This window comes from Fusarium redolens (assembly GCF_020744475.1).
Source record: "Fusarium redolens strain MPI-CAGE-AT-0023 chromosome Unknown BKA55scaffold_9, whole genome shotgun sequence".
Taxonomy (NCBI): domain Eukaryota; kingdom Fungi; phylum Ascomycota; class Sordariomycetes; order Hypocreales; family Nectriaceae; genus Fusarium; species Fusarium redolens.
The window spans coordinates 813522-833954 of record NW_025763672.1 but is presented as its reverse complement, the minus strand read 5'-3'; the positions used below and the strand labels follow the sequence as shown (position 1 = coordinate 833954).

General features: G+C 48.4%; 5 protein-coding genes across 5 annotated transcripts; 2 read left to right on the top strand and 3 right to left on the bottom strand.

Moving 5' to 3' along the window:
• Nucleotides 1-76: 76 nt before the first annotated feature.
• Nucleotides 77-1540, bottom strand: BKA55DRAFT_512917 (methyltransferase-domain-containing protein; the record flags this gene model as incomplete). The annotated part of the gene is made up of 2 exons (XM_046187849.1): nt 77-814; nt 869-1540. 2 exons carry the CDS (start codon nt 1538-1540, stop codon nt 77-79), a joined length of 1410 nt encoding a protein of 469 aa, XP_046048579.1.
• A 5243-nt stretch (nt 1541-6783) lies between these two features.
• Nucleotides 6784-9807, top strand: BKA55DRAFT_540206 (uncharacterized protein; the record flags this gene model as incomplete). The annotated part of the gene is made up of 6 exons (XM_046190231.1): nt 6784-6940; nt 7011-7919; nt 7973-8594; nt 8646-8708; nt 8799-9408; nt 9463-9807. 6 exons carry the CDS (start codon nt 6784-6786, stop codon nt 9805-9807), a joined length of 2706 nt encoding a protein of 901 aa, XP_046048578.1.
• Nucleotides 9808-10060: 253 nt separating this feature from the next.
• BKA55DRAFT_569971 (nucleophile aminohydrolase) lies at nt 10061-11304 on the bottom strand. The gene is made up of 3 exons (XM_046192972.1): nt 11051-11304; nt 10442-10980; nt 10061-10385 (listed from the first exon to the last, which is right to left on the bottom strand). Exons 1-3 carry the CDS (start codon nt 11073-11075, stop codon nt 10212-10214), a joined length of 738 nt encoding a protein of 245 aa, XP_046048577.1. The 5' UTR covers nt 11076-11304; the 3' UTR covers nt 10061-10211.
• A 170-nt stretch (nt 11305-11474) lies between these two features.
• On the top strand, nt 11475-14799 carry BKA55DRAFT_569968 (Spc98 family-domain-containing protein). The gene is made up of 3 exons (XM_046192971.1): nt 11475-12165; nt 12220-14177; nt 14236-14799. Exons 1-3 carry the CDS (start codon nt 11775-11777, stop codon nt 14656-14658), a joined length of 2772 nt encoding a protein of 923 aa, XP_046048576.1. The 5' UTR covers nt 11475-11774; the 3' UTR covers nt 14659-14799.
• Nucleotides 14800-15223: 424 nt separating this feature from the next.
• Nucleotides 15224-18439, bottom strand: BKA55DRAFT_690896 (SNF2 family N-terminal domain-containing protein; the record flags this gene model as incomplete). Its single annotated transcript, XM_046199578.1, has 2 exons — nt 15224-18054; nt 18103-18439. The coding sequence occupies 2 exons, from the start codon at nt 18437-18439 to the stop codon at nt 15224-15226; spliced, it is 3168 nt and encodes a 1055-aa protein (XP_046048575.1).
• Nucleotides 18440-20433: the final 1994 nt, after the last annotated feature.

The window sequence follows — 20433 nt, the reverse complement described above, 5'->3', positions numbered from 1 at the left end:
TCAGCTTTTGGTGCGGGTATTGCTCGTCGCAGTAACTAATCTATGAAACCCTCCTCTCTCTCTTCGCTGGTTCCCTTTACCGGATCTTGTAGACGCAAGGCTTCAAGACAGAAGCTTCGTTAACTTCTGGCTGCTCATCAATGGGATCTATCCTGCGGATGATGCCCCTCTTACCCTTGGGGGCCTCCTGCTCCTTGACATGTTTTCCCTTTCTGGGCGATGCTCCTTTGATGAAGTGCATCTTGACAAACATCTTGTTGGATAGATCGATGGCCTCTCGATCTCCTTGAAGGACAAAACCGCGCGACCGGAGCACCTCGACGAACGCTGATACGTCTGTCTCCCGGCGGCGATCATCCATACCGTCGACCTCTACGGCCAGATCCTCATCATGCTCGGCATCGTTATCAGCACCCTTTTTGCCTTTCTTGCCGGCCATTGCGTTCTTCTTGCGATTGCCAACACTATGGGTCACAGGGGCGTTCTTATTTCGAATGGGACCAAAACGGCTCTTGATCTCAGCAACCCAGAGCTCACCCTTCCAGTGAAGAATACGGTAGGCCTCCTCGATGAAATCAACCCAGTTGGTGCCCATGAGAGCGAGGCAAAAGACAGCAACGTTGACGGAACCGTCAGCAAGAGGCAGGCTGGCGATGTCAGCCTTGGTGACGAGGGGACTTGGGCTCTGAAGGTCGTAGCTTTTGACGTTGACCTTAAGTTTCTTGCCATCTGATTGAAGAGCCTCCGCAAGACGAGCATCACCACAACCAAGATCAGCAATAGTACACTCCTGTTGCGTACGAGGTAGCGGTGTCTTAGCCAAAGGCGTAGGAGGAGCTCCAGGTCTGCCTTTGCCTTGTTGGCGAACCTTGCCGCGTGTGCGGATATCCTTGAGGAAGCTGTCGACAGGGTTCTCAGGCCAGACCTTGACCTGACGACGGAACCCTTCATGGTACTCGTCGAACATCTCGGGGGACTCATCGAAGAGATTGAAGGCCTCTTCGGAGGGACGGGTGTAGAGTGTCTCGTTGAGGTGGCGGAATCGTGCTGAGATGAGCTTCTCTCTCATAGAAGCTTGTAGGGGAGTGAGCTTGGGAGGAGCAGGAGGCAGAGGTGCTGTCTTTGCGACGACGTCCTTTTCTGGTGAAGGGGTGGTTTCTGTTGAGTCTTCGGTAGGCTTCTGTTTCTGCTTCTGCTTTTTGTCCTTCTTCTCCTTCTTGGGCTTAGGCTGCTCATCATCCTCACCCTCCTTCTTATCCTTCGTCTTCTCACCCTCCTTCAACTTCTCACCTTCACCATCCTTAGCCTTCTTCTGCTTCTTCTGCCTCTTAGAAGCTTGTTCAGACTTCGGCAGTTCAGTCTTCTTTCCCTCAATCACCGACTCCCAAAGATCGGCGACAGTTGAAGGTGTAACATTCTCAGTAGCGTTGTTGTTGCGCTTGCGCTTATTGGATTTTGTGCCGGGCGCGCTGTTGTTTTTGACAGGGGCTTCAGTTTTGAGGCCGTCTGCTGAGACGGACCATCCTGGAACAGCAAACATTTTTGATTGTATGTGATTAAATGTTTGTTGTGGTTGATGAGTTTGATGCGATGAAGTTCGCTTGATAAATTTCGTAGATCTGAATTTTTGCTAGAGGTACGTACCTGAAAGTATGGGCAGATCCGTCTATGGCCCGTGCACCTGTCAGATTTGGATGTTAACGAACCTCACTCAGTGTCATTCCGGCTTCAAGGACAACGACTTCTATTTTGAATACACAACTTTAGATACCCTCTATATTGGCTTCACAATGTTCTGTAACTCTGAGATAGTGGTTAGAATTGTGCATTCATCTATCGATAACAGCAAAACTTGCATTTTTACGACTGGGCATCCTCACCTGACAGGAGTATCAATACTCTCTTGTGAATCCCATCAAGTTTCTGCTTTTTTGAAGCATCGAAACGTTACTTTACTAACATATATCTTCAGAGATGTCTCATATCTTCATGTAAACATGGTGTTTTCCGAGCGGGATTCACTGTCCGTATCCCCGATGCTCAAGGTCCTCCACCCAAATTGGCGGAATGCGCGCTTGTGTAATGAGACAACATAATCCGCAGTTTCCATACGGTTTTGGGTTTTTGAAAGCTCATGGGTTGCTGGTTGGAGTTATTGGTAAGCCTGTAAAGGGGAATAATTCGAGTGGTGCGGTTGTATTTCAAGCTGACCAACAACACTTCAGCCAACCAATATCCTACGACACATCAATATCCATGGAACTTTGGTTTTGGTCTGGGTTAGAGTATGATAGTGAAAAGAGACCACGAAATCTTATTACGGATTGGCTCTTTCAACCTGACGCCTATTGTTGCGCACGAATCGCACCATCGACTGCATATTGTGTCCTTCGAGAAGGCGGCTATATGCAGATGTTGACTCGCAGCTGGTATCATTGCATTATTTAGTCACAGGACACAGTGAAAGAGCCTCAAGACACACATAGGGATGCCGAACCATCGTGGTTCGCCCTACGTCTGTGCCCTCGAATATTTCGATAAGTCCTTGAGTGAATGACATCCGACCTACGACTACGCCCAAGGACATGCAGTCTTATGAATGCACGATTCCGGTGACTTGTGACGAGCGAGCATCGCTCATCCCGGGTTCGTTTGTTAAATGCTTCATCTGAACACGAGACACATGCTCAAGTGGTATCGGAGTCGTGGTTCGCACTGATCAAGGTGGCGCTTGTCCACTTCGAAGATTTCACTAGGCAAAACAGTTTCATGCCGATAAATAGAAAACTGCCATGCCGTGACATCAAGCCTAGAACGATCTATTCCTGAGGCGCTCACAGCTAATGATAAAGGAAAGCTGATGTCGTGATGATACTGCAGGCCAACAGCGTGCTGTAATCTCTCGATCCGGTTGTTTGAATACTGAACTGAGGCACCATAGCACCTGCAAATTGTCCTTAAGGACTCTTGCGTAAGGCGAAGTACACATCCAAAGTTCGTACTCGTGGAACAAATACGCAGAGTATGAGGCACAGGTATACCCAACCGTAGGCCTCCAGAGACCTTTGTCGCCACGACGTTATTTACAGGCGCCTGTACAACGAATGTAACAGCGAGATAGAGACACTTCTCAACGCCGAATTTTACTCAGGAGTCTTAGACATGTCTCTATCGCTGCTCGTAGACAACTTTAGTCGATTTAGGGCGAGGACCTTCACGGTTCAACACCGAAGAAACGAAAGTCCAGCGCCGGGAATCACGGCATGATGACCATCAAGGATGAGCTTCCAATGGCGATCAGAGCCGGAATGAGACCAGACCTATAGATGATGCAGAGAACCTTGAGGCTACGCAAAGGCAGTGCGTTCTACTGTGCAATGATTAGTGTCGTACCTTGGTGAGAGACATAAGAGACTCTAGACAATAGACAAGACGGGAAACGAAGGGTGTGCAACGCCGTGCTCTGCTTGTGTCACACCAAGGTCCCTACCTTGGTTAGCTTATATTTGCGGCAAGAGTTGGCCCAGGATCACAAGGATTGGATTTTAATGGGTGTTGGTTACAATTGTACAGCGAACCCATAGCCTGGATGGGCTCAACAATCGAGAAATACGGGACATAATCGTTCACCGACCAACGGTTGGACTCACCTGACGGCTCAACGGGCTTGGTATCGGGAAAAGAGAGATGCTTAGACTGTTGGTGTTGTGTAACAAATATGGAGATGAAGTTGGTAATCGTATCCAATGTAATAAGGTTGGATTTCCGTTATGGCAGCCGTTCGTTCGGAGGCTTCGGCGGACGGGAAGAAAGGAACCGTCCGAGAAGAGTCCAACAGTAAAGTTAACGTTAGTCTAGAAGGAGGAGGAGGAGCTTAGAGATGAGATTACAGTACCAAGTTAAATTGCCCCTTTTTCAAGTCATCTCATAACAAGAGCTCTAGGGGGATGTCTGGGACGTGAGAGGGTGTGATGGAAGCAGCCAGGTCGTCATGGGAGCCTCATTTAGGGCTGGGAATGCCAAAATAAGAACAGGAAATGGCTGAGCTAGATACGATAGACTCAGCCTGTGCCGTAGGCTTCAATCGTAGATAAGACGTGAGCTGTCAATACGAAAAGATCTTGAAGTTGAGCTGAGATCGGAATTATCGGGCGTAATAAAGTTAAGAGTTGAAGCTAAACTTTGATTTCTTGATAATAGCGTCTTTTTGGCGTTGTTTCAACTCATGTCGTGGTTTACGTATTGTTCCTCCTCGGCAGCAAACTGCTTGATACCATTGAGTGCCGTCATTCTCTATAGTTAATGAAGTCACTTGTGATTAATTCGATATTGAGTGACAGATGCTGGTATTTACATCACTCTCCGTTCCAAGACGGGATTTGCACTAGACTAACTCAGTTCTGCAACTGCCAGGTTGTAGACATTAGAATCCACTCTCACGCTAATTTCAGAGACATTTGCTCTACCGGCGGTACTTATCTCTTGGAAGCAAAAGAGGGAACGGATGATGGATTTGGTGTCTTGGCTTTTTAGCGCCTGCATGTCAAGTCAAGCCAAGTTCCAGTGGACAGCATAGACTATGATGAAGCGGCAGTTTTCCCCTAAGCGCGGCTTTGAAACCCCTTCTCAGCATAATGCTACAGTACGGCACAGTACAGCAGTGTGTTTGGTATCGGTCGGCATCTGGGACATCTCACCCGGAACTTCGTGTCCTTGTTAGCCTCATAAGATGCTTGATCTGTTTGGTTCAATGATGATCCCTGTCATTTGCTAAAAAGCAAACTACCTCAGAAGAGAGATGCCGATGTTGATCACTTTGTCTGTGCCTGTGATTGCTGCAAGGACTTGGGTGGTTGCTATCAGAGATGGTTGATGCTCTTTCGAGTATGTGTACCACTGACATGATTTATTACAGATTTCTTTGTCAGTTCTTTTCGAGTGGTGCAACAGTGTCCTTTCTTTCTATTTTCAACTCGAGATATCATCATCACAGAAACAAGGTGGACTCGTCTTTTGCTGTGCCTCAAAGGTGCTTGTACATCATCCATCCTCGTCTATAAAAAGCAAGTTGATCATGATAGTCACCTAAAGAACCTAGGACTTTATGTTCGTTCATGTTCAGGCAAAAATCCTTTTGGTGTCTCTCCATTGCATCCATTGCTTCTCCTGGTGATACCCACCCTCATCCTTACCCTACCCTGACCCTAGAGTTGCTTGGACTCTGTTTTTCTGCCTCGGACTCATCAAATGCTCAGATCTAATTTTGATCTGGGGTAATAGAATTAGGAAGTTGCCGGCATTTCCACCGGGGCCCTCGGCACCTTTTTCTCTCCTCTCCACTGAGTCCACTCCATGGGTCTTAACACTTCTACGGCGACTGCGTTGTGCCCTGTTATTCTTTTACTCCGTGATAGGCTCATCAGTTGAATCAAAACACCTAACGCAGCTTACCAATACCGTAAACCGGGTTCTTGTATTTTAATCTAGAGCTGCCTATTATCTGATTGGACCCGGCATTCAGGATCACTGCACTGTGCAAGAAGACAAGTGCGCTATGAGACCTTAGTAGCCTGCCAATTTCGCCCAGACGCTATCACCCATCACCGGAAAGAGCCCCCTCACTACACGGGAGAACCACCACAAGCATCCATAAACCCCATTCATCCACTCCACCACCGTCCGACCTGGTTACCACATATAGTTATCCTATCTTTGACTTCTCTTTTCGTTTAAATCCAACTTGGCCCTAACAAGCTACTTTACTTTACTTTACTCTCTGTTGGCCTCGGTACGTTGGTGACTTATCTCCTCCAGCATCTCCGGCATCCGTGCTGCGCTGCCCTTCCTCGGCCCTTTCTCGTTCCTCACCAAATCACTTTACTACAAACTTGGACACTTTTGGGAAATCCTTATTTACTACAATCAAACCAACTGAACCCCTCTTTCTTCCCCGCGGCAAGAGGTAGATGATCCATCTGTCTGTCTCTTTGGCTATAAAAAGAACCTAAGGGAGATAAACCAGACAATATCTATTATAAGAGACAGCAGGTCAACTCAGACAGCATATCCTAAGCTCATTGTTCACCTCGCAGATGGGCAAGACAAAGCACTGAGCACAAGTTCGTCATCCTGGCCCGCAGTTGAAGTGAGTCCCTGTCGCCGGCCAGACTTCAACCCACAAGGGACCAGACCAGACCAGACCAGACAAGTTCTCGCTCCGACGGCCCAGTTGAATTGGCAAACCACCGACTCTCGAGTTACACAAGCATGTTTCAGTTGCTCCATTACTTGCCTCCAGAAGCTTCCCCATAAGTCAACTGATAGACGGCTCCAAGCCCTGGGCCGCTGTCTTGTTCTACGCTCTGCCTTCTCTTCTGGCTTTCTCTCCCGCAATCCTTGGCCGAACTACATCACTTCTTCTCCCCCTTGAGTCCATCCCATTGTATGCAACCTCCCGTTTTCTTCTCTCGATGTCCCAAGTCATACTTCTGCCCATTTATATCTCCCGTTTCAATCTGTAATTCAGTTCCATTCGCCATTTTCTTTCCTGACCGATTTGACTCTAACTTCTACCCAACAGCCCTAATACCACTTCAGTCGGCATTCCATTGTTCGTTCCTCTGCAAAATACAACCAGTGCCGTTCGATAATATGGCTTAAGATTCAAGCTTGAACCACACACCTTAACACTCACCAACGTCATGTAAAATTGCCACTCAACATAGAGATTTGTGCGGATCGAGAATTATTTGGAACCTATGTGCTGTGTCTTCTCCCCTCATCATGGAACAAGAAACTGGAACATCGTCTACGTCTGCGTCTGCGTCTGCGACTGCGAACCAAAAGGCTCCTGCAAACTCCAACCAGCAGGATGAATCAAGAGAAGAGACAGATCGCAAAAGGAATAATATTCGCAAAAGGACAAAGACCGGATGCTTAAGTGAGTCGATCGATCTCCCCCTTGAAAGTGTGACTCGAGAACAATGATGCTAATGCAAGCTTAACAACAGCTTGCCGCAAGCGTCGAATAAAATGCGACGAAGGAAGGCCGATATGCAATAACTGTATCAAGTCCAAACGCCATTGCGAGGGCTACAACCAACGTGTTATCTTCAAGGACCCTATGGGTGCGATACAAGGAGGCCCTTTTGGACCTGCTTATTATCCTCCTGGATCTACACACCTTGTCGGCCATTTACAAGCGAAGACCTCTCAGGGCCCATTGCCCATGATTGCTCCTAAGCCACCTTCCTTTGGTTATCATGGACACCAGCAAGCGCCCTACGGACATTATGTCCACGGACAAGGAGCCATGCCTCCAAATCCCTACGATTTCAACGCCCCAGCAGTGCCTTATCCATCTCACCAACCGAATGGTATGATGCCTCTTGAACCCCCGATGGGATATGCTAGGCCGCCACCTGACGCTCGACAACACTATGAGGGACCTCCTTTCAATGGACAAGATGGTCTTCCCTATGCGGGCAGTAGCCAGCCGGAACCTATTGCCATCAAGAGAGAAAGGATGGAGGAGCTGAACAACAGAATACCTGAACCTGACATCGACTATGACGACTATGAACTACCGGAGGATGATGCTTCGATGGGTGAATCAGACGATGAGGTTCAGGATCCTCGCCAAGTTCTTGGACCCGTCATGAAGCAGTTCAATGGAACATGGGACACAAATGGCACACGAGTCCGAACCTTTTCAACATTTGCCCAATGCAATATCCTCTCTGATTACACAGCTACAGCTCGAATAACGGAACTCAAGGATCCTGTAATGTTGCAAATCTTCATGCACTTTATTCAAGTCACCGGTCCAAGTATGTCGTTATACGAAAGGCATCCTTTTGATCATACTGGCGAGAACTCTTTCGACCCTACCCCGAAAGGGGCTAACAATCTTTGGAGTTGTAAGTCGTATATCGTCCATGCAATATGAATTCTGATACTAACCATGGTCAAGATACCTTCCCCGTCATATCCTTGAACCACCCCGCATTGCTTCACTCTATGCTTGCCTTGGGCGCCTTGCAAATAGCCAAGCTGCAAACCATACCGGCCACAGCTGCAATGAAACACTATCACTTGGCAATTCGCCGAATAGCTCGAAACGTCAACACACCCCTCAGACGAACACAACCAGCAACAGTAGCCGCGACACTGTTATTGTCATATTTTGAGGTTTGGTCTTCGGATCATACTAAATGGTGCAATCATCTTCTTGGAGCCAGAATCTTGTTCAGCGAAATACCCCTTAGAGAGATGTCAAGGAAATATTTGCCAGTCAAGCGTTACAAGCAGGCAGAAAAAGACGCCCAGAATCAGAACCAAATGGACAGCTTCTTCCCGGGTTTGAGTATCCCCTCTCAGAGCGAACTCAATGACCTGGATTACAGCCTGTTACAGGCAATTTCGGGCCAGCATATAACGGCAGAGGACTATGGACTTGGCGAAAAACAACCAATTGACCTATCTCATACGGTGACTGATAGAGATATCGAGCACTACGAAAATATCCGGGATTTATTCTGGTGGTATTGCAAAATGGATGTGTACCAAAGCATGCTGGCAGGCACCAGACTCTTGTAAGTTCCCATCGCATACAAGTTGCTAGATTTTGAGGCTTACTGTTACAGCATGACCTATGAGTCTTGGTCTCAGTGCCCACCTAGGGCACCAATCTCGAAACTTGAGGCTATGTAAGTGAGATGCAACGTGAATACGATTGTTGCTAACTCGTGGTTTCAAAGATATGGATCATATGATCATCTCATGCTTTTGCTTGGCAGGCTTGCAGACTTTTCCTCGAAAGATATTTCAAGAAAACGAAAAGCAAGTCTCGCTAGGGGGCCTCCTCCTGGGGCTGGGGGCAGCTCACCACCATCGTTCCCTGGTATCGTTCCTACGGATGGAAAGTTCCACGTACCAAGAGGATTTACACCACCCCGGGAGACATCACCGCAAAGTGACTCTACAGAGGATCAAGATGCAGACGCGAGTTACCAGGCTGCTCTTGAGGAGTGGGAGTCCATAAAGCGGGGCTTCGAAGCATATGAAAACAGCTTAGGACCAGAGTTTCAACCACTCAAGCCCGAGTTCTCAGATAAGCGAGACTCGCCGTTTGGAATGACGATGCAATATCGGACGTTTTCTGTTGCTGGAATCTGGATGAACTTTTATATGGGCATGATCAATCTTGTTCGATGTCACCCTTCGATGCCTCCTGCAGCGATGCAGGCAGCTGGCATGTCAGCACGACAGACAGGTCCATATTCGAACAAACTGGGCCGAATAGCGGCTGGCTTGTCGGAAGACGTCTCACAGGCCACAGAGATCACAACCCTTGTCAGTGCTGCGTTCATCGAGAGTTGCTTCTGCCTTTTTGTAGCAGCGATTGAGGTATGTTTACCAGCTACAAACCCTTGACAAGACAACTCACTAACACCTTCTTAGTATCAAGATGAGAAACAGCGGCATTGGGTGATACGTCACTTACGGGACATCACTCGATTGACAGGCTGGCAATCAGCAAAACGTATCGCCACCGGATGCGAATCCTCTTGGATCAAGGCTGCGCAGCTTGGTCGTGGTCCTCCTTACATGCGTGCCCCTGAGACCGAACCAGTGCCTGTTGCAAGGTGGCAGAATCCGCGACAGATCGATCGATTCATACACGAAGTCGAGACAGGCGAAGTTCGTCGTATCCAGATACCCAAAGCAGAACGGGCTTCACTTGCGTTGGGCCTACTCAGTGTTGAGCGAGATCTCGAATTTCTCGATCTTAAGGATGACAGTTAAAGCGATGTATAGCATGAACTGGCGTGTTATATAACATGGGTACCATGTTTCTGGAATTTCTTTTAATGCAGCGTGTGCTTCTTGATTAGTGCCTTGAATATCAAGTTCAGGTATCATTTAGCGATCTGGAAAATTGGAAAAAAAAGGGATGAAGCAATATTCACGAAATTCGTTTAACCTGAAGAAACCTTAGAAGTTTGGCGAAATCGCAGTTGGCGAGTGCCCCTACATTAATGATACATAATTCTGGCCTCTTCTTGTGAGGCTCTCGATGTTTTCATCAAAATCTCTCTGAAAACATCGCCTGATGAGCTAGTTGTGGTGGTTTGTGTGCTCGTCAATGACCCGAAAGTGGGTTTCTCTTGTGTCTATTCGTAATTTCTCTTGATTCATGAGTAACATCCTTAGTTGGCTGGCAGTCGCTCCACGACTGTGGCCATCTCCTCATCTGTGTATATTCTGAAGCCCTTCTCCTTGGTTACGCTGGCCAACTGCACGTTCTTGGCATCAAGCTTCTCCTCCATGACCTGCTTCAGTGTCTTGAGAACAAGAGTCTCTGCGTCTGTGAGCGTCAAAGACTATGAAAATGTCAGTTTTGCTGCCTTGAGAGAACCGTAGCCTTGTATATATGTACCTTGTGATATTCGTTCTGTAGCTCAGCCTGAGCGCCTTCGGAACCAGAGCCAATAGCCTTGGCATCGTAGCGGTAAAAGGTACCACTGGGCTCAGCATGGAAGAGTTGAGGACCATCCTCATCAAAACCGGCAATGAGCAGAGCCACACCAAAAGGACGACTCATAATAGTCTCCTCACCATCAGCACCCTCACCGAAACGTAGGGCAAGATCGCAGATGGCCTGGGTGCAGCTCTCGACACGGAGGGGCTCGTTGTAGTTGAAGGCGTGGGACTGGCTCTCGACACGGGCGTGCTCGACCATGGAGCGGGCATCGGCCTGAAGGCCTGACATGGCGCAGCCGATGTGGCGGTCGATCTCGACGATCTTCTCGACGGAGGAGGTCTCGAGGAGGGTCGACGTGACGCGCTTCTCGACGCCGAGGATGACTCCCTCGGATGTGGCTACGCCGATGGCCGTGGAGCCGAGCTTGATGGCCTCGAGAGAGTATTCGACCTGGAAGAGACGACCTTCGGGGGAGAAGGTGTTGATGCCTCGGTCTGGCGCAGACGTTAGTTGATGTTCTGAGCATGGAGAGCCTTCAGCTTCAAGGGAAGAAGGTGAACATGCCGTATTCAGATCTTGCCATAAACATCTTGGCGGTTTGTGTGTAGTGGTGATAGCTAGGCTAGAGAAGGGCGGAAGATTCCTAGTATATCAAGAGACCGAGTTCGTGAGTAGAACTGTCTAAGTCGATTTGACGAGTTGAATTCGTGGACGAGAATCGAATTGCCTGCTGAGTAGTCGAGAGTGGGAAGGCTGAAGGAGAGAGAGCAAGTCAATGGATGATGGGAGTGAGGATGTGAGCTCTGGTGGAGTTGCAGGCAAGCAGTCCGCCTACGTAGCCGCGCTGCACTAACGTTTGGAGCTGGAGCCTTCTGTAATTGCTTAGCCACAGTTTCACCGCCACAATTTGACATGACGATAATAAGGACTACTACTATGGTATAGCTACGATCTATCTATATCTTAGCAGATCTATTTCTGTCTATAGCTGTTAGACTACTATTAGGATTACTTGACAAAAAGATGTATGCTACATATTATACATAGTTTCATAGCATAAGAGCCTGCTTATACATATGCTATATTGTTTAGGTAGCTGTATGTACCCCACGTCGCGTCGGAACTCGTCGCGCAATTCGATTGGGCACAAACACTTACAGCTTCCCCAAATCAACAACCTCTAGCTAGGTACCTACCTCACTACAACTACAACCAAACTCTCTACCACAACCTCCATAAGAGAAACTCTCCTCAAAGCGTCTCTTTTCAGATGTAGCCCGGCCATACAATGGCTTCCGGCGCACCACGAGCATCGGGCCGAACCAGCGCCAACGACTATCGCGACGAAAGGCCCCGCGTATCGACCAACCTCAAGGGCGAGCGCTCCGATTCTCGCAAGGGTCCTCCTTCGACGACCCAGTCCACTTTCTCAAATGTTCATAAACGATCTGCTTCAGGGAACCCGAGGACATCGAGTCGCAATGAGGAGGAGCGGCGATTTGAGACGAGGAGGGTGACGGAGCGTACTTTTGAAGCTCACCTTGAGCGCGCAGTCCCAAGAAATTCAAGTCCAGAACGATCACATCGAAGAAATGCCCCTTCAGAGAGTAGGGCTACATCTAAAGCACCTAGACATGACACTCCTGAAGCTCGGCAGTCGAGAGCCGAGACTCCACAGGGTCTGTCTCTTCTCTCTAAATCAGCCTCAAGGCCCTGAAACTGACAGTTTGAAGCACCATGGAACCCCGAAGTAACCCTCCTACCGCATACAACAGCTCCCTTAGCCTCACGAATATCAATACCTCCTCTAGCGTCGACCGTACCTCAAGCTCCTCAACCACAACCTCTAGGCGAACTCAGTTTGGAGCTCCAAGAAGCTGCTATAGTGGAGGATCTACTCTTTGTATTCATGGGATACGAAGGACAGTACATCAGATTCGCTAAAGGATACAACCCGAACGAAGAGAGAGATAGATTATCTGGACCAAGCTTCAGAACGTTACCTGGCCTTGACCCGAGTCTGCAGGACCTGACACAGTCAATGCTCAAGATGGCAACATATTATTCTGCCCTAGAAGCTTTTGTCGATGTCCAGAGTCGGGAAGAGTTTGGTGCAGTAAACCACGCTCTTTGCGCATCAATACGCAAGTTCCTACATGACTATCTAGTCATGATTGCGCAGCTCGAAACGCAGTTCCTCACTAGCGACACATTCACTGTTCATGTACTCAACATTCATACCATGTCCACGAGCCAGATGATGCTCCAGCTGTACTCGCTTGCTCATGAACTACTAAAAAAGAACGCCTTACTTGACGATGAAACCGATGAATCTGAAGATAGTGCCGACGATTTCGAAAACATCCTCGAGACACTTCGAGACGGAGGCGAGTTGGTACCAGGCAACATGACAGGCAAGAAGATTTGCAAAGGCGGCGTGGTTCTGGGTTTAATCACAAAACGTCTCGAATCTTTATCAGGCGACCCTTCAGCTCGAGCGTTGTTAACCACATTATTGCGGGACGCCAGCAAACCTTACATGGTTATGCTCAACGAATGGCTTCATCATGGTGGAATCCATGATCCTCATGCCGAGTTCCTCATCAAGGAACAAAAGAGCATCAAACGCGAGAGACTGGAGCAAGATTACACTGATGAATATTGGGAGAGAAGATACACAATAAGGGATCATGATGTTCCCCCACAACTCGAGGGTGTCAAAGACAAGGTTCTATTAGCGGGCAAGTATCTCAACGTTGTCCGTGAGTGTGGTGGTGTCGATGTGAGCAAAGTCTCAAAAGACGTACCAGCTTCTTTCGACGACAACCGCTTCCTCGAAAACGTCAACAATGCTTACGCTCACGCCAACGAATCTCTCATGCAACTTCTTCTCACAGCCCATTCCCTACCTGCTCGTCTACGCTCCCTCAAGCACTACTTCTTCCTCGATCCCTCAGACTACTTCTCCTATTTCCTCGAGCTGGGCGCCTCAGAGTTGCGCAAACCCGTCAAGTCTGTTAACACCGGCAAGCTGCAATCTTTACTGGATCTTGTCCTGCGCCAGCCTGGAAGTCTTGTCTCTCTTGATCCGTTCAAGGAGGATGTCAAGGTTGAAATGAATGAGATTGTTCTCACAAAGGCTCTGCAGCGTGTTGTTAACATCACGGGTATCGAGCAGGGAGAGGCGCTACAGCCGGTTGCTAATCAGCCTATTGAGAATGATAAGAACGCTGTTGGCTTCACATCCCTGCAACTCGACTACTCCGTCCCTTTCCCCGTCTCACTCGTCATCAGTCGAAAGACAGTATGGCGATACCAAGCCCTCTTCCGCTATCTCCTTTCACTCCGCTATCTTGAATCGCAACTCTCAACTACATGGCAAACACAGACTCGGGGTATTAGTTGGGCACACAAGGGTGCTTTGCGAAAATTGGAGATCTGGAAGCGACGTGTTTGGACTCTTCGTGCACGTATGTTGGTATTTGTACAACAACTCCTCTACTTTTGTACGGCTGAAGTCATCGAACCGAACTGGAACAAGTTCATGTCTCGTCTAAAGACAAAAGATGAGCCTGTGGACTCGAGCTTAGGTGTACCAACACGGACTGTCGATGAGTTGATGCAGGATCATGTCGACTTTTTGGATACATGCCTCAAGGAGTGCATGCTCACCAACAGCAAGCTATTGAGGGTAAGCTCTTCTCATCCACCAGCCACTTCTCGTCCAGTATAGCTAACATCTTCCCCAGATCCATTCCAAACTCATGCAGACATGTACCATCTTCGCTGCCTACACAAACTGGCTCACTCGTGAGCTCGAAAAGTCAGACCCAGACCTATCAGGCAACACCAAGCCTCCCACCATGACAGCAGATCAATGGAAACGCTTTCAGATGACAAAGACGGTACAACGCGGTTCAACATCAGCTCATCACGATACCTCTGCCGCCTCGGCTGGTAACAGCGAGGTAGATGCTCGTATTGATAATCTGTTCGAGATCATTCGTAAATGGGAGGGCAATTTCAGTCGGCACCTGCAGATCTTGCTTGATGCACTGAATCACTATGCTGCAACTGAGACAGTGGTCTTGTTGAGTCTGTGTGCCCGCCTGAGTACTGCGAATCAGGGAACAGAATATGCTGGACTACGGCAGGAGGACGAGTCAACTTAAACTATAAGGCTTGTTGGACAAAAGTTGATAGCAAAGGGGCGTTATAGGGAACAGTAGATTGGGATCATTGTCAAAATAAGATACCACCAAACCATTCAACCCTGACATTCACCTGGTTATTCGCAGGGTCAGAGATCTACTGAAAAACTTCATTGATTGTCTATATCGTGAGGCCCCATTCCCATTGATCTCCCACTGAAAAGCCTATTCCCCCAGGTACGCCATGCAGCAAATCCCAGGGTTGTATTTTGTAGTACCGCATGCCACTCAACGCTTGCCATCCCATTCCAGCCCATGATCCCATAATGCAAAACAAGAAGAAGACCATCTCGTGAGAGCCAGGTGTATAGCCTTGCCCGAGAACGAAAAACAAAAAGTAACCCATGATACCTGAGCGCTCACGCCCAGGACGATGCTACTCGAGCCCGAAACGACTCACTTCCAGTGAGTTGAGAGAAGGCCTTGAGAAAAATGACTAAGTAAATAAGAAGAAACACACCGAAAACTCCTGTCTCATGCGGTCATTAATGTTCCAGTACCCGAAGGGACTGTACTTGTTCGTCACTCATTTGAAAAGACTACGCAGATCCATCAACTTTTGACGAGCTGCCTCCGCCTTGTCTAAGCTCCTGTTTTGGCCATCCATGCTCAAGCTGGCAAGCTTCATCTTCTTCTCCTGAAGCTCCAGCATCTTCTCTTCAAAACTGTCCCGCATGATGTATCGAACGGTGCGAACAGGGCGCTTCTGTCCCAGCCGATGAACACGGTCGATAGCCTGAGCCTCGGCGGCTGGGTTGTATTGCGGTTCCATCACGTATACGCTGTTTCCAGCAGTCAAGTTGAGACCCAGACCACCAGCCATAATTGACACCAAAATCACATGGACAGTGTTGTCCTCGCGGAATCTGTCCATGGCTGTAGTTCGCTGTGTGCGGCTCATACTACCATCGAGCCTGGTGAACACGATCTCGTTGGCATTAAGTGCAAGCTCAATAAGGTCCAGGTGAGAGGTCCAGCCTGAGAAAACCACTGACTTGAACGGAGGTTCAGACGGGTTTGCCTCGCTCGATGCCTTGGACTTTAGAAGGTCTTCGATCAGAGCGCGAGTCTTTGTATGCGGGCCGTCATACTTATCGAAATTCTTGACAGCATTTCGTGACTTGGGCTTGGCTGGGCCATCATGCTCCGCGTCCACCTCCCTTCGGTGAAGCTGTACGAAAGCATGTCTCACATAGGCATTGCAGACTGGACAATATCCACTGTTCTCGCCAGGTGCCGTAAGAGCCTTGACTCGTTCTTTAAACGTTTTGATGCAGTTTCGGCAAAGGACATGGAAACAGGGCGTCATGAAACCCAGAATATCATCTTGTCCCTCCGTTTCAATATTAGAACTCTCGTTGGAGCTAATCTTCCTGCTGCATTCAATGCATGCGTCGTTGTTGGTTTCTTGCATCAATGTAAACATCTCGTGTGCTTTCTGGTCAGAAAGCGCTGGCTTGTCGTCATCGTCATCATCATCAATATCAATTGCCATCTCTGCCGACATTCCCTGCAATGTATCCAGGTCGGCGTCATTGAGTAAATCCTTTCCATGCGCGCAGAGTAGCCGAAGTCGCAGGATTGCCTTGAGAATGTGGATATAGGTATTCCCGCCTAGTGCCTGGCCATTATTAGTTCCAGCGAGCACCTTGACTCGATCCTGCGCATTCTTTGCGAACAACTCGTAGATACTGCGTTCCTCGGGACTGAAATCAAGTTTCACTACAAGGTCCTCTCGAGGAGGCAGATCAATCTTGTCTTTCAGTCGACGTAACGTGATTGTATCTACGAGGATTCGGAGTTTTGGCACGATTTCGGGATCGCATGCCTTGAATGGCTCCACAATGTATCGAAGAAACTTAGATCGATCGTGGAATGGGTGAAGTCGAAGGAAGGCCAATAGGGCAGCAAGGTCGTCCAACCGGTTTTGCACAGGTGTTCCGGTGACGGCCCAACGTCTGTCTGCCTGCAGTCGACAGATGGCCTTGAACTGGAGAGTGCTGTGTTCACGAATCATGTGAGCTTCATCCAGCACAATCCGGAACCAGCCAATCTGTTCTAACGGATATTGGCCATCCTTCTTCTTCCGACGAGAACTGAGTTCATTTGATACAGAGCCATAGGTGGTAATAACGAGGTCGAAATTTGCGAGTCTTGCAGGGTCCTTGATCCTGTTAGGGCCATGATAGATGTGGTAGTCGAGAGCACCAGGTCGAATGTGTTGCTTGATCTGTTCCTCCCAGTTTGTTACCGTACTGAGCGGGCAGACAAGCAAAGTGGTCTTCGCGTTCCTCAACAACGGAGTCAAGGCAAGAGTCGGTTGCTGAGAGAGGACCTCGTGCTTCGTCGGTTTCTGCTCGGGCGCTTCTGGCTGGACAGGTGTTTGTCGTTCCCACTCATACGCAGCATCGGTGGAACTCGTGAGCAAGGACAAAATGCTCAGCGTTTTACCAAGACCCATCATATCAGCCAGTATTCCTCCCCGAGTTTCCGCTGGCGGCCTGGCCTGGTTTTGCCCAGTGATGACGTTGAAGTATATTCTCTGCCCAGCGGGTCCCCATTTGTCTTGCCAAAAGGAAACCATAGTTTTTTCATATGCCTGCGCATCCCGAGGCTTTTCTCTGGTCATCATGAAGAACAAACCTTGCTTCTGATGCTTAAGCAGAGGCGTCAGAATATCCTGGCTAGGCTCCATCTCGGGCAAATCATCGTTTCGTGTGAGGGAATCGAACACGCCCATAACTTCTGAACGAATCTCCTCCACGGTTCGGTTGTTGAAGGTGCTGGTGTAAGAGGCATTTTGCCCATCGTTAGTAGGCACAGTAGAGTAAACTTTTGGAGGTGGAGGGCGATATTCGAGAACATGAGGATTCTGAACACGAATTCCCTTCTGAACGAGATAAGGGGCCAGCAACTTCAGGCCAAACTTGCTCAGATGAGCGCCTACGTTCCTAGCGTACTTGATGGGCCCATACATGACGATGTCGAGGGTATAGGATCTTGAGGTCGGCTGGCCAGGCTCCTCGCCCGGTCTCTTGGGCTGCGGCGGGATTCGGCTGTCCGTTCTCAGGTGAATGTTTGAGTCGAGAAGAGGCGCAACGGCACGAGCACCTTGGTTTTCTACCAGACCAATGATCTGTCGTGTGTGGTCGTAGGCCTGTATCTTAAGCGATGTATCACCTACCTGTCGCTTGAGCACAACTTTGATCGCGGGTTGGTAGTTGGGACCCCAGACACTCTGTTGGGTGCCTGGCTTGGGCGAAGGGACTCGAGTGCAGCCCAATGAAGCCTTGATCATTCCATAGCAAACCTCTTCCTCGCGGGGATCTTGAACGACTACATCGTCGTCGTCGTTTCCTAGTCGTGTCAGCAATATCACATGGACTGACTCTCGGCGGGACTTACCACTAGTGAGATCAACTGTCATGGCTGGCGATGCAGTTGCACTGTTGCCTTCCTTGCGTTTGTCTGTGACATATTGGCCTAGAATTCCACTTCCGCCTTGTACCGGAGGCGTCATAAAATTGTGAACTCCCTCGCTGTCTTCGGTTCTCCTTCGCTTTGGTTGAGGAACGACAGAGCGATGTTGAACATTATTCGCACGCTCAACGAAGTGGCCTGCACCGTTGAAACCATTCGCATAACTACTGCCTGGAGTGGATGATCGACTGGAGGGACCAGCAGATGGAGTGTCATTAGGACTGGAGAACTGAAAGACCATCGAGTTGCTGTGCATGTTCATGTTCATTTGAGGTCTCGGCTGCATTCTCTGAGCATGATGAGCATGATGGAGAGATGGAGAGAACTGGCCCTGCACGGAGTTTACGAGGTTCGGAGTCGAAACAGCTCTCTGGTTCGGCTGCAGTAAAGCAGCTGGATTCCATGATGGAACACCGTTTGCGGAGTGAGATGGCTGACCTGGATGAAGTTAGCTCTGTCTGATTCATGAGATGGAACAGGGTGAAATGGGAATTCGTTGATGGGGGAACTGGAAGGATATTGATTGGAGGAGAGGAATATACCATTTGTAGCCATCCTTTAAGAAGGCCGCAGGTGGCAGGCGGCTACTTGCAGGATGCAGTTCAAGAAGGGTGTTGTGCGGGTTAGTTTCATGAGAAGAGGTACCGTTCTCATGAGAAGTATTTCACTTGGGGACGAGTCTTTTTGTATCTAAAAGATAGCAAAAATGGACAAAAGAGAGTGCAGTGAAGAGTTATTTTAAACGATCACGTGCATGCACTCTCAGTTGAACGTGATTGAGGTTGAGTTGAATGTGAAGAGGCGAGACGATGCAAGGCGATGTGATGCGATGATAAGCCGCTGGCCTCGTTATCAAGGACGAGGGGCGAAGAAAGGAAAGAAGAGCTCCAGTTTGTAGAGATGACAGAAGTTGGAGATGAAAAAGGGTTTAAAGGGAAACTTCTATCGCAACCGAGTCGAAGTGTCTCTATTTAGAGAAATGTCTCAAGAAAGAGAGTCAAAGTTAGAAGTTGAAGCACCAAAGATATTTGCTTGATCTTTTAGAGCGCTGAACTGGGCTGTAGATTTGGAAGCACGTCCCCTGGATGGCGCGTGACAAAGCGTGACTTTTCACCTTGGAGCTCTCCAGTGGAGGAGATGCAGTGGTCACGCAGCCAAAAGAGCCCACGCTGGGCGCCTAAAACTAAACCAAGATGGGTGAAAGGTGCCCACCTTTTTTCGTCAACTGTGAGCACATGATCAAAAGACGGGAGGCAATCGACGCTTTTTCCCTCTCAATTCTGACTACATCTACGGGCTGTTTATCAGATCTATCTACTTATGGGCCAATACCAAATCAGCCTGCCTGTAACAGGTCAAGCTAGTCAAAAGATGGTCTCATAACACCAAGAAATAACGCGTAATTCCTGATATACAGACAGAAACTATCTCGATCCATCCCACAACTAACACGAATCAGTCACTCACTCTACCAACATTTGGGTTTCAAGCTCGATGCTAATTCTGCATGTGGCTGCTTTGATTCCCTATCGACAACCTTTTAATAAATACGTTCAATCATGTGAAAGAGGTCCAAACACATGCCATTGCTTATTCTCCATACCAACCTAACTTGTCTAACAATCTGTCTCCGTGCCCCCCGCCGTCATCAGTCCATGATGGATCGATATTCATGATACTGACTGAATAAATAATCTTACGGCTGTCTACCGGAACTTTGTTGAAATTCATATGGTCAATTTGATAATTATAACAAGGTATAGTATAGTATGAGGAATTATGATGACATGATCAAGATTCTCCTACTGTATCTGCTGTTTTGACAAATAATCAACCTTGCTTGTATCGGAGTCTTATTATATGGCATATATAATTGAGGTTGAAATAACACCTACAACAGAATCAGTTAAATAGAATCGACAAATGTTCCCCCAAATGGTGTATATCGACTGCGCCGCCACTGATAATTTACTACACCTCAATTAACTTGACCATGGAAATTCTTGTGGATGAGCCAAGTGAAAGTGCCTAGGGAATGCAAGAAAACTTGGGACCTTTATCCTCAGTGATAAAAATAACTAATCCAAGGGCCTTCTAAGTCCACGCTAACTTTGCCTAAGTCTTTTTGTCACTTATGATAGGGATCCTAAGTTTTCTTGCTCCCTGAGGAGTGCCCCGCCATTTCGCCCACCTTCCTCTTCCTTGCTGTTAGATCCCCCGCTGAACCTCCACGTCGGGCAAAGCCTCACTCCAACT

Bases quoted from the DNA above. Each gene is read 5' to 3' on its own strand.
- BKA55DRAFT_569971 (XM_046192972.1), bottom strand. From the start codon at position 11,075: ATGTTTATGGCAAGATCTGAATACG. The intron at 10,981-11,050 runs GCATGTTCACCT...CGTCTGCGCCAG, and splicing joins TATGGCAAGATCTGAATACG to ACCGAGGCATCAACACCTTC. The intron at 10,386-10,441 runs GTACATATATAC...ACATTTTCATAG, and splicing joins TACAGAACGAATATCACAAG to TCTTTGACGCTCACAGACGC.
- BKA55DRAFT_569968 (XM_046192971.1), top strand. From the start codon at position 11,775: ATGGCTTCCGGCGCACCACGAGCATCGGGCCGAACCAGCGCCAACGAC. The intron at 12,166-12,219 runs GTCTGTCTCTTC...GACAGTTTGAAG, and splicing joins GAGAGCCGAGACTCCACAGG to CACCATGGAACCCCGAAGTA. The intron at 14,178-14,235 runs GTAAGCTCTTCT...CATCTTCCCCAG, and splicing joins CCAACAGCAAGCTATTGAGG to ATCCATTCCAAACTCATGCA.